The following is a 13,878-nucleotide window of genomic DNA, read 5'->3' on the forward strand; positions in this document are numbered from 1 at the left end:
AGGTGTGTGTGTGTGTGTGTGTGTGTGTGTGTGTGTGTGTGTGTGTGTGTGTGAAGAGGAATGCAGAGTAGTAGCAGAAGGCTGTCTCCCTACTCCTAATGGGATTTTGTAGCAGCATGTGCGAGTTTGTTTCAGAAGTCAAAAATGAACAGATGTTGGTATAAATTACCTCTGTGTCTGATGTCTTGCAAATTAAAAGCGCGGTTGGCATCACTAAACAATTTCACTAGGTTTAGGGGGGTGCGGTTCGCGGGCGGTGATTACTGTAGCAGGTCGGTAAGAATCTTCACACTGCAGCAGAGCAGGAGAGCAAGGATAAGAAATGAGGAATAAAATAAGGGGTATGTGAATTAATCAGAGATGTTAACATCTCTGATGACAAGCGAACAGGAGGGCACGTGCCCTGGAACAGCCCCTGACCCACAGCAATTTCCCTGTGCACAAAAAGGGGTTGGTGCTTAGGATGTGATTTATGGGGCACAGCCCTCTTTTAGGGAGCAGCTATGTCACAAATTCGTATATCTCCTATATAGGACTGGCGAGTAGGAAAACTTTCTCCCCTCCCATGTAGAAGATGATGTCTTTTGAATTATTTCTACTTTTATGGTGGTTTCCTGCAGTTCTGTGTACCTAGATTAGGTTGAAGAGGGAGGAATGATTGAGTGGAAATGGGGTTGTTAAAAAGGATTGGTTAAATTCAAGGAGAGCTTGCCACTGAGAGACTTCAGGATAGCCACTTATTTTTCCTTTTAAATCCTTTTGATCCCTTGAATAGATTGGCTTCTTTTAAAATTTAAGTCTTAAAATATTGATCACTCTCCCATTTGGGGAAAAACAATAAAGAATTAGGGAATCTGAAAGGCAACAGGCAGAAATAATTACTAAGATCAGTAGAATGCTTCTGGCCCAGGATTTTTGGAACAAAGCTGTGTTCTGCCCAGCAGGGTTTTGTGTTACCCATATCTGGTTTCCAGGAGCACCTGCTTCTAGCCACGTTGCAGGATCATTTGATGTTGCGCTTATGGACCTTAATAAGCACAGAGAGTAGGCAGAAAACCCATCCAGTAGAAATAAGTGACGAGACCCACTCTGGCCAGAAGTATCAGTCATTATCTACAGGATCAGGCTGTGGGAAAAGATTCCAAGGCATGGGAGTTTTGAGATTGCTCCCTCCCTTATCACAGTTTATTCACTCAGGAACTACTCAATGCAAGAGAAGCAGTAGGCTACTTACCCTTCTCTGAAAGGTGTTTCATTAATGGTACCACTATATCAAGCTTGTTCCTTGCTGAATATCCAAGAGGGCAGCAGGATAGGTGGCATTTTACAGATGAAGAAACTGAGGCACAAAGATCTTACTCAGCTCATGGTGTCACTGAGCTGCTATATGATAGAGCTGGAACTTAGACTGAGTTCAAATCCTGTATTCTCTGAAAGATGTCATGCTGGCTCCCATGGACAAGAAAATTCTTGCTTGGATTTCCTCTAGGGCAGTTAATCCTTGCCCCCACCCCAGTCTCTCCATTAATCTGGCATCATTTCCATCAAAGAAAATGCTTTTTCTTTCTAAATAAGCAAGGTAAATTTAAAAAGAACCCCATAATATAGAGAACGGAGCACCAAGGGCCACTAACAACTCTTACTGTTTGTGGACAGGAAGGAAACTAACTTTGTTGTGATTATACTTTGTTCTAGTTCTTTTGTGTATTATCATTCATACAGCCAACAGTTATTTAGCAGGCTTAAGTCTAGCACTATGCTAGAGCTGGTGATATAAGGAATAATAAAACACAGTTTCTGCCCTCCGTTTTTACCCTTCAGCAGAGGAAGACAAATATATAAACAAGTAATTGCAAGTCTTATAAGAACTTTGTATGCATAGGGATTGGCATAAATCCACCAGGCAAGGAATAGTCCGTTTGATTTGGGCCAGGGTGGGGTTGTGGGCACATGAAGCAAGACCCAACACTGGGGCTTCCATTTCTAGTTAATGGGGTTTCCTTTCCCTTTGTTAGAGCTCAGAACTTGTAAAAGATGAGGGATGTATTTAGAGTACAGTTACCAAAAGCCTTCCTGCGGTTGCAGCATTCATATTGTTTTATTTCTTTGTTGTACAAATAAACCAGGAACTGTAAGAATTAGGTGGTGGGCGGTGTGGAGTCGGAGCCCATTCATTTAGCACCATTTGCTCTGGACTAGGGAAGGGCAGCAAGGCGGCCAGGGCAAAGGTCCTTTTCATCCCTGCAGGAGACATCTCACTTCTTTGGCCAAGATGAAGATATGTTCTTAGGGCATAGCCTGCTGTGGGTCCACTGCATGGGTCCAGAAGACTTCTAGCCTCCAGGGCAAGCCATAGGAAACTTTCAGCACTGTTCAATCCATTTAAGAGATCTGAAAAGATGATCTTATGGGGGTGAAGATGAAGGGTATATTAGGCTACATATGATTTTTGAGGATTTGCTTGACAAAGCTAAAACGAGGGGCTTCTTGTAATTGAGAAATGTTTTACTTTCATTTCAGAGCCTCATGTATAGGAAAGTAGCTGTGTAAACCCTCTTGTAACTACAGCATTCAAAGATTGATGGTGCTGAAAGTCGGAGAAAGACACATAAACCTTGCCTGGTTATATTAAATATCTAAGGACTGACAATGCCAAGAGAGAGAAGACCAAAGCTCTATAAACCCTACTTTATTACCCCATCTATAGATGAACCGCACTGAGGGAATATAAACCCTGTTAAATTAGAGTATCCAGGGAATACTGCTGCTGAGGAATGGGGTAAATGAGCTCTAATTTTTTACCTGAGATTATAATGTCCAGAGACCAAAAACCCAGAAAAAAACTATAATCTTGGTTGGTTTTTAGCCTCTAAGAGCAAACCCCCTGAGACAGTGAATGTGAGTATCAGGTTGCGTTCTTGAGAGAGAGTTGGGGGTGGGGTAGGGGGGGTTCCCTGGTGATTTTCTTGAGAGTGGATGATAAAGGCTTCCCTAGTTGACCTGTGTGCACCTTGTTGCATTTACCAACCTCAAAACAGCTTTGTACAGTTTTAGTTGCCAATAGTGGTTTGTTTTTCCCCCTTTTTGGAGGTTAGTGGTGATTGAATCTGTTATGGTCACAACTCTATACAATTTAATTAATCTTCTTCATCTTTAAATTAAATCCTCCTATGATCTCTTTTTCAGATCTTAGGTCTTCATTGATCTTTCATTTGCTTTATGATTCCAGCCAGAGAGATGACACGGGGGAAATTTCTCAACATTCTAGAGAAGCCCAAGAAGTAGCAGCAGCAGCTCGTGAACAGAATGTCCTGGGTGCTGGAACCATGCTCCTCTCCCAGTGCACCTCACTGCTTCCTGGCGAGAGGCTGGAGGGTGCACCTCCAGGACTGACCCTCTCCTCTGCTCCTGGCACTCTGCACCTCTGAGGACATTCGGCAGCAAGAGAAGAATCTGTTCTACCCAAGGATCAGTGCAGTTTTCAATCAGCTTTCAGACTTTGGCTGTCTCTGCCTCTGCCTCGGATGTTGGTAACCCCAGAGGGGATATCATTCTTGAAGGTCAAAGACCTGCTTTCTCATTTCCAGAAGTGACTCAGGATCTTAACAGTTGGTTTGATTCGATAATGGCATAGTTCATTGTGATGTTGATTGGATGGGTTATTTTGAGTTGTACTTGATCTCTTAGGAAGTATTTATGATGTGAGGAACCCAGAGACCAATTAGATTCTGGACCAGACCCTGCACCATGCAGTTTGACCTCTGAACTCTCCAGTGTATACTAGGTTCCAAGAATCCCTGGCTGGAGAAACCAGAATCTCCTAGAAATGTTTACCTGCTTTTAAAATTCTACACCTCTCATGATAGTCTCATACGCCCGTGCCCTCTGTTCCATACCTCCCTGCCCCTACCATCTGTTCTGACTCCAGGGAAGAGGGTCCCTGTGTGTCAAGTCTCTCCTGGGATTAGCTTGTATAGTGAATGGCCCAGGTTGCACTGGTTTCTAGACCTCAAGACCAATTTAAGGTGACAGAAAGGACTTTTAAATTCTAGCTAATCTGTTACAGATTTAAGTGAGAATGTTAGTATGGCCTGAAAGATAGGAAAAGAGGATTGATTGCATGAGTTCCCATTTGATTAAAAACTAGAAACTCTGATTGACCTTAAAAGAATGTGCTATGGAATGGTGGCAATGTTTGGCCCCCCTTGTCCCCTCTCACAGCACATATCAGATATTTCACCCATGTGACAGAAACACACACATGAAAGAGAAAGAGAATTTCCTGACATAAATATAACTTTTATGGAGCTCTTTGCCAATTATCTGTCTCTGTGTTAAAACCTGAAAATCTAGCCTGTGGGTAGTATTGATTACACTTGTTCTCCATATTTTGTCTTATAAGCTAGTCCCCAGACTCTGATGTTTTGGAGGGCACACGGGGTTTCCTAAACTTTATGAAAAGAACATCCATGTAGCAGTAGGCCGATGGTGTTTGGACACAAGGAAAGTTGTGGTCAGTTTTTCGGTCCTGAGCGTCTGTGCTCGGGCGCAGCACTATTGCATTAAGTAACTGGTCCATTAACCATTTTCTGACACTTGTGCCTTGTTTACCATGCTAGAAGTAATGTTGAATTTTTCCCTCATTTGTGCCATTTGACCACCCATGCAATTTTACTTACTGACAAGAGGGAAGAAATTGAACATAAAACACAAAGGATGAATATAAGAAGGAAAACATTCTACTTGGATGTTATATAGAAGGTTAGGCTATAGGGCCTTTGATTTTAAGGTTAAGTTTATTATTGACATTCCTTTATCTTAAATGTGGTTGAAGAGTGTGTGTGCGCACAAAAATAGTGCCATAATATCAAATGCTTCCTTTGCTCTGTTTTTGAGAGTTGATGACTTCAAAAGGGGAAATTGAGAAATATATGGAGGCTATTGGGATACCTCCCCAAAACCAACTCAGGTCTGTAACCCGAAGTGACGTAGTTGGTTTTTGGTCTGCTTTGGCCTCTTGCATTTACTGTCGTCTTATTCACCAGCACTTAATGTAAGTAGATGTTTTAGAATTGCAATATTTATTGGTTTTATATTTGTCGTCTCAGAAATGTTAATAATGTGTTTTTATATTGATAATATAAATTTATGTACAATGTGTGCATGTATGTATTTCAGGGTGTTAGAGGATTGTACTTTGTATGTGATGGTTTCTATGTCGTCATAATAAATATGTCCCTTTTACAGGAGAGTGCGTTTTTTTCCTCAAAGTGCTAAGTTGCATGTTTAAAGCATAGACCTCATCAGGAAGTGCAACTTGACGAATAATGACAAATAATCTACTGTCTTCCCCTCCGTATCACAGTGGTGTGGATGCTGTGGGCATTATGGTCACCTACTACATGATCTCCCAGCTCCCAGGCGATCCTCTCTGCCATCCAGCTCATTACTGCTCAATTCCCTAACATAGCATTTAAAAACTTTAATACCTTTCCATGTGTACTGCTGAAGTCTGGGTATCTTATACTGGCATCTAAACTCTCTACATGCAATCCTAATCGACCCCCCAGTTCCACATTTGAGTGCCTTTGCGAATGCTTTTGAGTTCCTAGAGTCTCGCATCGCTTTTACACAATATCGAACTTACCCTTTCTATAAACCCCTGATGAGCTGGAAATAATCCTGCTCCCTACATTCCTATAACCTTTACGTATAGCCTCCTTACCTCACTCCGCCTTATACTGAAGTGATCCGAGTCTTTATCTTATCGCCCTATTAAATTATAAGCTCCTCAAGGTTATGGCTATCTCCTACACAGCTAGTTCTTTTTCAGCGTCTTCTTCGAACTGGGAGTTCAAAATCTATCTATCTACTTGCAGACTTCCAGTTAAACATAATGGATTGAAAAGAAATATTGCTCTGCCACCTACTAACACTCTTCTGAGTTCCTTTTCAACTCTGTTCAAGAACTAGAGAAGAGGAAGTATAGGTCAGTACTGTCACCCATTGACAAAACTATCAACATCTTTTTAGGAAAAAAGTTCCATTTTAAGGAAAGCAAATTGCTAAGCATCATGGGCTCATCCCTGATTTCCAAGAAAACACCTGGGTGGACAGTAGGTTTCTGTGATCTAGCAAAGCAAAGCATGGCTGGCTGGCTGGCTGGCTGCCTGACTAAAAAGGGACAGTATGTGGATATTCTGTTCTAAATCTTTGGAGGCTACTTTTCCAATAAATAATTATTATTCGCCCACAGGTTTGTCTTCCCTTTCCCTTGGCCATTCTGAATACCATCCATGTAACGCATCTGTTGGCTGGGAGCTGCACTGTCCTGAGAAGCAGAGCGCTGGTGTTGGGAGGCCCATTTTCAAGTTCTTACTCAAGATCTTTTCTCACCAGCAGTCTCATTACTTCTTGCTCACTTCAGTCTCTCAGTTTTAGGCCTCTGCTACTTTTTTGGCTTTCCTTCCATTGTTTGAGCACTAAAAGTTCACAGGGTGTCAATTGCATTGATATCACAATGCCATCATTAATTTTTCTTTACTTTTTTGTTACCCACTTATCATACTCTTTAATGGACACTTGTTAACTGCTCCTTGTTTTTGGTTCTCCAGTTACAGCTTATTGTAGCTCTCCTGTCTTCTAGGCAATGAAAACGAAGCTGGTAAAAGTCATTCCATTGCCGCTGTGGCTTCCCAAGAGTGTTCGGACTTCCACAGGAGCTTTGTAAAAGCCTGGATCATTTCCGATGGGATGCTCTGGTCCTTTCTGTTCCCTCCAGGATTAAGGCATCACAAGAAGGTAAACAGGCAGAGCAGGAAGGAAGGAGATGGGCAGATGGGCCATGGTGGATGGTCCCAGCAGTCAGATAACATGGTTTCTTACCAGCTCTCAACTTCTGCACAAACTCCATCTCCAAGCCTTTGGTTATGTTCTCCAGTTTCTGTTTTCATCATCCTTTGAGAGCTACAAGACTACCTAACCCTTACATGGGCTTTATTTTACCAGTGGGCCTTAAAACCCCTACCCCCAGAGAGGGGGCAAACAGTGGTCTCTGCAAGTTTCTAAATTCTGACCATAACTGACTTTTCCTGTCTGTTTAGGTTTTGGGGCACATTGGGGGTGTGTCCCTGACTACGCCTAAAGAAGCCACTGGCCTTCCCACCCTTTGCCCAGCACTGTTTCTTCATGAGCAGGGGTGTTTGGGGGTTTTAGGTGGCACCAGGTGCAACCATGAGGCTCCTGGTTGTCGCAAGTGCTGGCAGAGCCTGTTAATTAGCACATGAACACCCCTATGCTCCATTAGCCAGGCCAGGCATTCGGAACCTTCCCCTCCTGTGGGCCCCTTCCTCCTAATGAGAGCTGGAAGAAGGGCCCTCACAAAACACTGCCTCAGAATAATATTCTGCTTTGTCCCCACCAGTAACCCGGGCTGACAGGATCACTCTGTCCGTTTCTCTTCTAATTAGCACAATTCCAGCATGGCCTGAGCCAGCAAATGGAGAAAAGCGATCAAAAGCGATCGGACAACCGTACCGAATCACAAACACAAAGAGGGCCATTCCCTGTAATTAGGTGAGACAATTCCTCAGTCTTTTCTCGGCTGGAGTTTGCTGCTAAGACTCTTGCTGTTTGGGTCCCAGCAACACAAGTTACATGTCTCCCTGGGACACTAATAAGCCCCAAATTGTCTTCCGCTTCACACAACTCTAACCAGAGGATGGATTGGGGAGGAGGGTGGGGCACAGCGAGGGGACAGGGTCTCTAAACAAGCAGCTGCTGCAAAGTTTCCCCAACTCTTTAAGTAGCAGACACTGGGGCCGTGGGCAGTGAGGGAAGAGGCAGTTGGCTCTAGAGAATTGCTCTGGGCTCAGCTCCTGAGCTGGAGTCTGAAGCGCTGAGAATTCCTGACCCTCAGGAAGTATCCCACTCTCTGCTACTTGCCTCACCCTATGCATTCCCCACCTTCTGCCTCTATTGTTCCCTTTTGGTGTCTTCATCCCTTCTACCTGTCCACAATGGTGGCATCATGGGCACCTGTAACTGGCACCATCCTGGAACTACACCAAAGCCCTATGTAACTGTAGTTGCAGTCTCAAGGATAGCACACACAGAAATTCTCCTCTCAAAGAGCTCGTGACCTGGAAGGGGCCCTCACTTCCAGCACCTATCGCCTCTGTGTCTCTTTCTCTTCCTCAGCGCCTGCCTACTATCCTGGTTCTCCCTTCTGGAAGATCCCTGTTTCTTAAAATACCAAAGTGAGCCAGAGCAAGAAGCCACAACTGGCCACACTCCATGTGATTCAGAGGTTGACCATTAATAAACAGAAATAGCTCCCCCAGGATTGCAGCCCATTACAGGGATTACTGGGGGTGATATAGCCATGAACTTGGTCATAGCCAGGGACAAAGGAATGCAGGGGAGAGTGGCAGCTGGAATCTCAATTAAACTCAAGCTCAGGCCAAGTTAGACTCACATGTTTTCTTCTTTATCCTGTCCTCTGCTTTCTGTTTTGATCTACACTTGATGCTTCTGAAAGTCACCTCCAGTTCCAGAAAACAATCAATTATCTAGAATCCAAGAGCCAGATAACTCAAGTAATCAGTTGCTTTGTTGTTTTTCCATCTTCCTGAGGTGTATCCGAGACATGGAGAGGTAATGATAAGATTTGACGTTTTAAATAACTTTTGGGAGATGTCAAAGAATTGATCCAAATTTGTTCAGTTTCCTACAGTTGTTTATTATTATTATTATTATTATTATTAATTATAAACAGAACTTAGAACAGTACCTGGCACACAATAGGTGCTTAATAAGAATTTGTTGAAAAGAAGAATGAACCATGCATGATCCTTAGTGTTCATAGCCATGTTGCTAGTCTAAGGTATAGATAGTAAGAGCCTGGATTTTGAGAGCGAGGCAAGGATGGGCTCGTGCAAGTCACTTCTATCTGAGCCCCAGTATCCTCAGGACATTTTCCACTTCAAAGAAGCAGCTGATCATTCTGGATAAGGGCAGAGACCCTGATGTCAGGCTGCCTGGGTCCAAATTCTGTTTCTGCCATGTACTAGCTATGCTTCTTTGGGTAAGTTGCTTAACCCCTCTGTGCCTTAGTTTACCCATCTATGGAGTGGGTCCAATAATAGCACCTAACTTCTAGGGTAGCTGTAGAGATTAAATTAGTACTTGCAAATGTTTAGAACAGTACATAATATATCTTACCCATTATATAACTACTTGATGGACATATCTTTAAAATTGGATCCAGTGTAGTATTTTTTATTATACTCACTTGTTAAAAATTGGTAATCCTTACAGGGAATATATGATAACTTTGGTTACCTTGAATAGTCGGTAAAACAGAGCACCCATTTCTCTAACCCTTCAGGAGAGCTGACAGTTTACTGAACACCTCTCCTGCCTCTGTCTTTCCACCCTCTGAGGCAGCCCTCGCCAGCATGGACACTCAGCAAAATCCACTGTCAATGGCATTGAAGACCATTTGTTGCTAATAAGCAAGGGAGAGAAAGGTGTTCTTTGTGACACTGGCAGATTTCTGAGCTGATTCTGAGCCTGGCAGAAGCCTCACATTGTGCTTCACTAGCCTTGGTAGTGCTAATATTTTCGGAACATCCGAGAGCTATTCCAGTCATTGCACAGGAATGCTCTTCCTGTTTTGCTCTATCCTTCCCTTCTCCTCTCCCTCCCAACCCCCCGCCGCCCCCATCTTCTAGATGCGCCTTTCCAGGGCAGGGTCCACCGGCGCCTGGGCTCCCCCAGCAGCCTCCTCTTGGCTTTGCCCTCTGTGGGAGCCCATGGACAGCAGCCTGATCGGACTCTGCAGCCCGGGGCCTCAGGGTCAAGCAGGGCTGAAGGTCACATCCCAGGGCCTTCCCAAATGCAGCGAAGCCCCAGGAGCCAGCGGCTCCACACAAAGGAGCAGCTGAGAAGAGTCAAATTGGAAAAGTCAGTGACTTGAGGCTGAGTGGAAGTGAGAAGCACTGGCTGCGGCTGCCGGGGAAATCTTGGGCAGGGCCGCAAGGGATGCATGGGGTCGGAACTAGAAATGGGGTGGCTCATGGGAAGGCGAGCTCCCAAGAACTTCTTCCTTGGCGACCTGCTCCCTTCCATCCGTCTCTGCTGCTGTTGCTTCCACCTTCTTACCACTCACCCTCATCCCTTGCTTCACTCACAGTCCCACTTACCCCAAACCGGAACATAGTTATATGTTCCTCGGACATATAACTATCATGTAAATTATGGGACATTCACATAGGAGACTATTATACCGCCACTTAGTATGTTTGCAGAGACGTTACAATGTCACAGAAAAAAAGGTTTGTCATAAGGGTAAGTAAAAATAGCAAGATGTAAAATTTTAAATGTGTGGGGGAAATAAATGAGCAGGAAATGGACCAAGGTGGTAATAGTGCTTGCTGCCTGGTTGGAGAATTATAGGTAATTTTTGTTTTCCTCTCCTTTTTCCAAATTCTACAGAATCATGTATTGCTTCTATAATACAGGGGGAAAAAAGCTTCTGGACCTGGGTTCAGGTGCACAGAGCTTAAGATGCCTGGCCTACCAACCCAACCTAGAAACATGCATACACACATACACACACACACACACACACACACACACACACACACACACACACACAGAGTTGATGACATTTGTTTATTACAATGAAATTTGTTCTTGTGTATGAAAATGTCTGTCTATACCTCTGAAGATTTACTTAGCACCTATTAAGCATCCAGCCCTGCCCTAGTTCCCATCACATGTAATGTGGATGAAATGACTTGTGCCCTAACCACACCTAGTCCCATAAGCTACCACTCTACAGAGCCTTTGCTCTGGAACAGAAAAGTGTTTGCTCAGTGGATGTTCGGTCAGTGTTACAAAAGAGCTCTTTTTCCTCTGTCCGTCCCTACACTGAGAAAAATAACCTCACCTAATTTTGCGGTAGACTCTTAAGGCTGAACTTCCCCCACTCTGGGGCATGTCAGACATTGTTTCAGATGTCGTGTCTGTGAGAGGTTCCCTCGCTGCTTTCTTCCTGCTCACCTTCCCCTTCCCAATTGGAGAGAAGGAAGAAGAGATGAGTTATTATGGGTCAGGAGTAGGAATGGGTCAGGACAGAGTCTGGACTGGTGCTCATTTTGTCATCACAGAGAGCCAGACAGAGGCACTGCACCATCAGGAAAGGAAGTGAAGTGCCTGCCATGCATGTTGGGATCTGAAGGACTAGGAGGTGGTTCTCACCTTTATTGAGAGACAAGTGTGTACATAAAGTCAGTTTCCCTGCGAGATGAGAAGAAGAGATGAAAGCATCAAGGCCAGATAACATGAAAATCGTGGAAAGAAGGGACGCCGTCCCCAAGAAAATGACTTGTCCATCCCAGCTCCCAGTGCCTGAAACACGCAAGCCCAGGCATCTGACTAGGCCTTGGAGGGTCCTGAGGAGGCTTGCTCCACATTTCCCTTCAGCAGAAATAGATGTCATGAGGAGTAAGAAAAATTCAGTGCCTGCCACACCCTGCTCCCTCTTCTACTTCGCTGGTATGTGTACTTGTCCACCCTGTTTCCCAAAGAGGCACGACTTTCTGCCCAGCTTGAGATAGCAAAACAAAGGGAAAATGTCAGCCATGCGCAGCCCTGAATCCTGCCTGACCATTACCTTAGCTGTGACGCTTTGGCCAGAGGAGCTGGGGCGGCCAGATCTGATCAGCCCTCCAAAGGAGAGAGGAACACTCCAGAACAGACAGCTGAAGCCGTTGTTACAACATGAGCATCACAGGGCAGGCGACACTTTACAACATCACCAAAGATTGATGCAAATTGGTTTGGTTCTGACCCTGTCACACCAGGAAGGATAATGATTCCAGCAGCGCCGGGCACAGAGGTGGGTGGGGGAGTGCAGCGTGAAGACTGGTGTCTCACTTTGCATCTTCATTAATGATCTGAAAGACGGGTAAACAGCATGCTAATGAAACCTGCAGATGATTGGTGTTACAAACCCCAGAGAGGACAGAGAAATAGCACAGCGAGACCCAGATCACTTAGAAATATGGGCAGGAGATTGTCAAATGAGATTCGTCCTAGGAAAATGAAAGTCGACGTGTCAGGAAGGAATGATGAAAGTGCCTCTGGGTGGGGGCCTACAAACCTGGAAAGCAGAGATGGGTGGCAGAATCAGGAGGCTGAGTGAGGGGATAAGGTTTGAGATGTGTTGGGGGAGTCAGAGAAGCTGGCCTTGAGAACCCGGGGTACAAATGCCCAGTGCATTTCTGGCAGGACTGACTGCAGCCAGAAGACTGGAGCTGAGCTATGGGGCCAACAGTGTGCAGCCCGGGCGCCAAGCAGATTTCTCCTACTGATTGGCCTGTGGTAGCTCCTGGCTGGGCTCTGCCTTCACAGCCACAGGCTGTGCATATTTGCATTTGTCACTGGGGCTAAAAATGCCATTTTGACCAGAATTACTAAAATGGAAAAAGCTAAAACACATTTGTAAAACTTTGCCCCAAATTATTGGAGAAGGCTATTCAAGAGCAGGAAAAAGAAAAAGTTTTTTCCCATTTTCAGTAGTTTCCCATTCAGTTAACATTGCTTGGATGTATAACTCATTTACATTAAGTGCACAAATCTTAAGTGTACATACAGCTCAATGCTTTTTTTAATGATATTTTTTCCTTGAGTAAATCACTTGACCTCACTAAGCCTTGGTTTTCTTGTCTAAAATGGGCCTAACAGCAGGACATATCTCATAGCTGTATGGTACAGAATAAATGAGAACATGTAAGGCCCCTAGGACATAGGGCTCAGATGTGGGTAATTATTATTACTATTTAATACCCTCTAATTTTATTCCTTAAGCTTTACTCTTAACTCCCCAAGTAAATTATAAACTTCTTGAAGTAGGGACTGTGTTAAAATTCTTTTTCAGAGTCTACGGCCATGCCACCCTGAACGTGCCCGATCTCGTCTGATCTTGGAAACTAAGCAGGGTTGGGCCTGGTTAGTAAATTGGATGGGAGACCACCTAGAAATACCAGGTGCTGTAGGTCTTAAAAAATTCTTTTTCAGTGCACAAATGCTGAAAAAAATCCTTGCTTGATGGATCGATAAGCTACTATTTTCTGTTAATATAAATAAATTTTCTTCTTACCCAGCTCAGATCTACTTTCAATGAAATCTCTTTAACATGAAACAAAACCAACTGACCAAACAGAACCAAACCAGGTAGAATCCTGATATCGCAGTTTTTTTGAGACACGACATTCCCTACAAGATTGTGCTAACAAGACATACGCTGTCTGATGAAATCTTAGGCCTAAGGAAAGGAACTCAGCCTGATGATTAAAAGCCCAACTTTTCAGTCCAATCAAGTTTGAATTAGGGTGACTAACCATCCAGTTTGCTCGGGACTTAGGGAGGTCCCAGGACAAAGGACAGTCCTGCTAATGGGATGGTTGGTCACTCTCCTTTGAATCCAGGCTCTGCTACTTAATAGCCTTGTGGCCTCGGGTAGGATTTTTAGCCTTGTTGAACTTGGTTTTCTCTTCAGTATGGGGGAAAATACCAACTTCACCAGGTTGTTGGAAGGATCAGATGAAGTATCATTTGATCGTATTTTGTAATGTATTTGACATGTAATAAATGCTCGATAAATGTTGACATAAGCTGTCAGAATCCATGTAAGTAAGGTTCAAAAACAAGCACAAACTAATCTATGATGAAAGAAGTCAAAATAGTGGTTACCTTTTAGGGGGACTGACTGGGAAGGAACTAGAGGGAGCCCTCTTCAGAACTGGGAATGTTCTAGTGTGCAAATACTGAGTTTTATAGTCTATTTGAAGCACATATGATATTTAGGTT

General features: G+C 44.0%; 1 protein-coding gene and 1 pseudogene across 4 annotated transcripts in view; both read left to right on the forward strand.

Moving 5' to 3' along the window:
* The window catches only part of LIN52 (lin-52 DREAM MuvB core complex component), a 74,695-nt gene extending 69,446 nt beyond the window's left edge, over positions 1 to 5,249 (forward strand). For 2 of the 4 annotated variants that reach the window (XM_015599566.2, XM_015599565.2), the window contains exon 6: positions 3,187 to 5,249. In XM_015599566.2, coding sequence (XP_015455052.1) covers positions 3,187 to 3,428 — 242 coding nt within the window. In that variant the 3' untranslated portion in view covers positions 3,429 to 5,249. The remainder of the gene's footprint in view (positions 1 to 3,186) is intronic. The other 2 variants (XM_015599567.2, XM_006925439.3) reach the window with 2 other exon arrangements.
* A 7,698-nt stretch (positions 5,250 to 12,947) lies between these two features.
* On the forward strand, positions 12,948 to 13,067 carry LOC112473717 (annotated as a pseudogene).
* The last annotated feature ends 811 nt before the right edge of the window (positions 13,068 to 13,878 follow it).

Source organism: Pteropus alecto, unplaced genomic scaffold (genome assembly GCF_000325575.1).
Source record: "Pteropus alecto unplaced genomic scaffold, ASM32557v1 scaffold8, whole genome shotgun sequence".
Classification (NCBI taxonomy): Eukaryota; Metazoa; Chordata; class Mammalia; order Chiroptera; family Pteropodidae; genus Pteropus; species Pteropus alecto.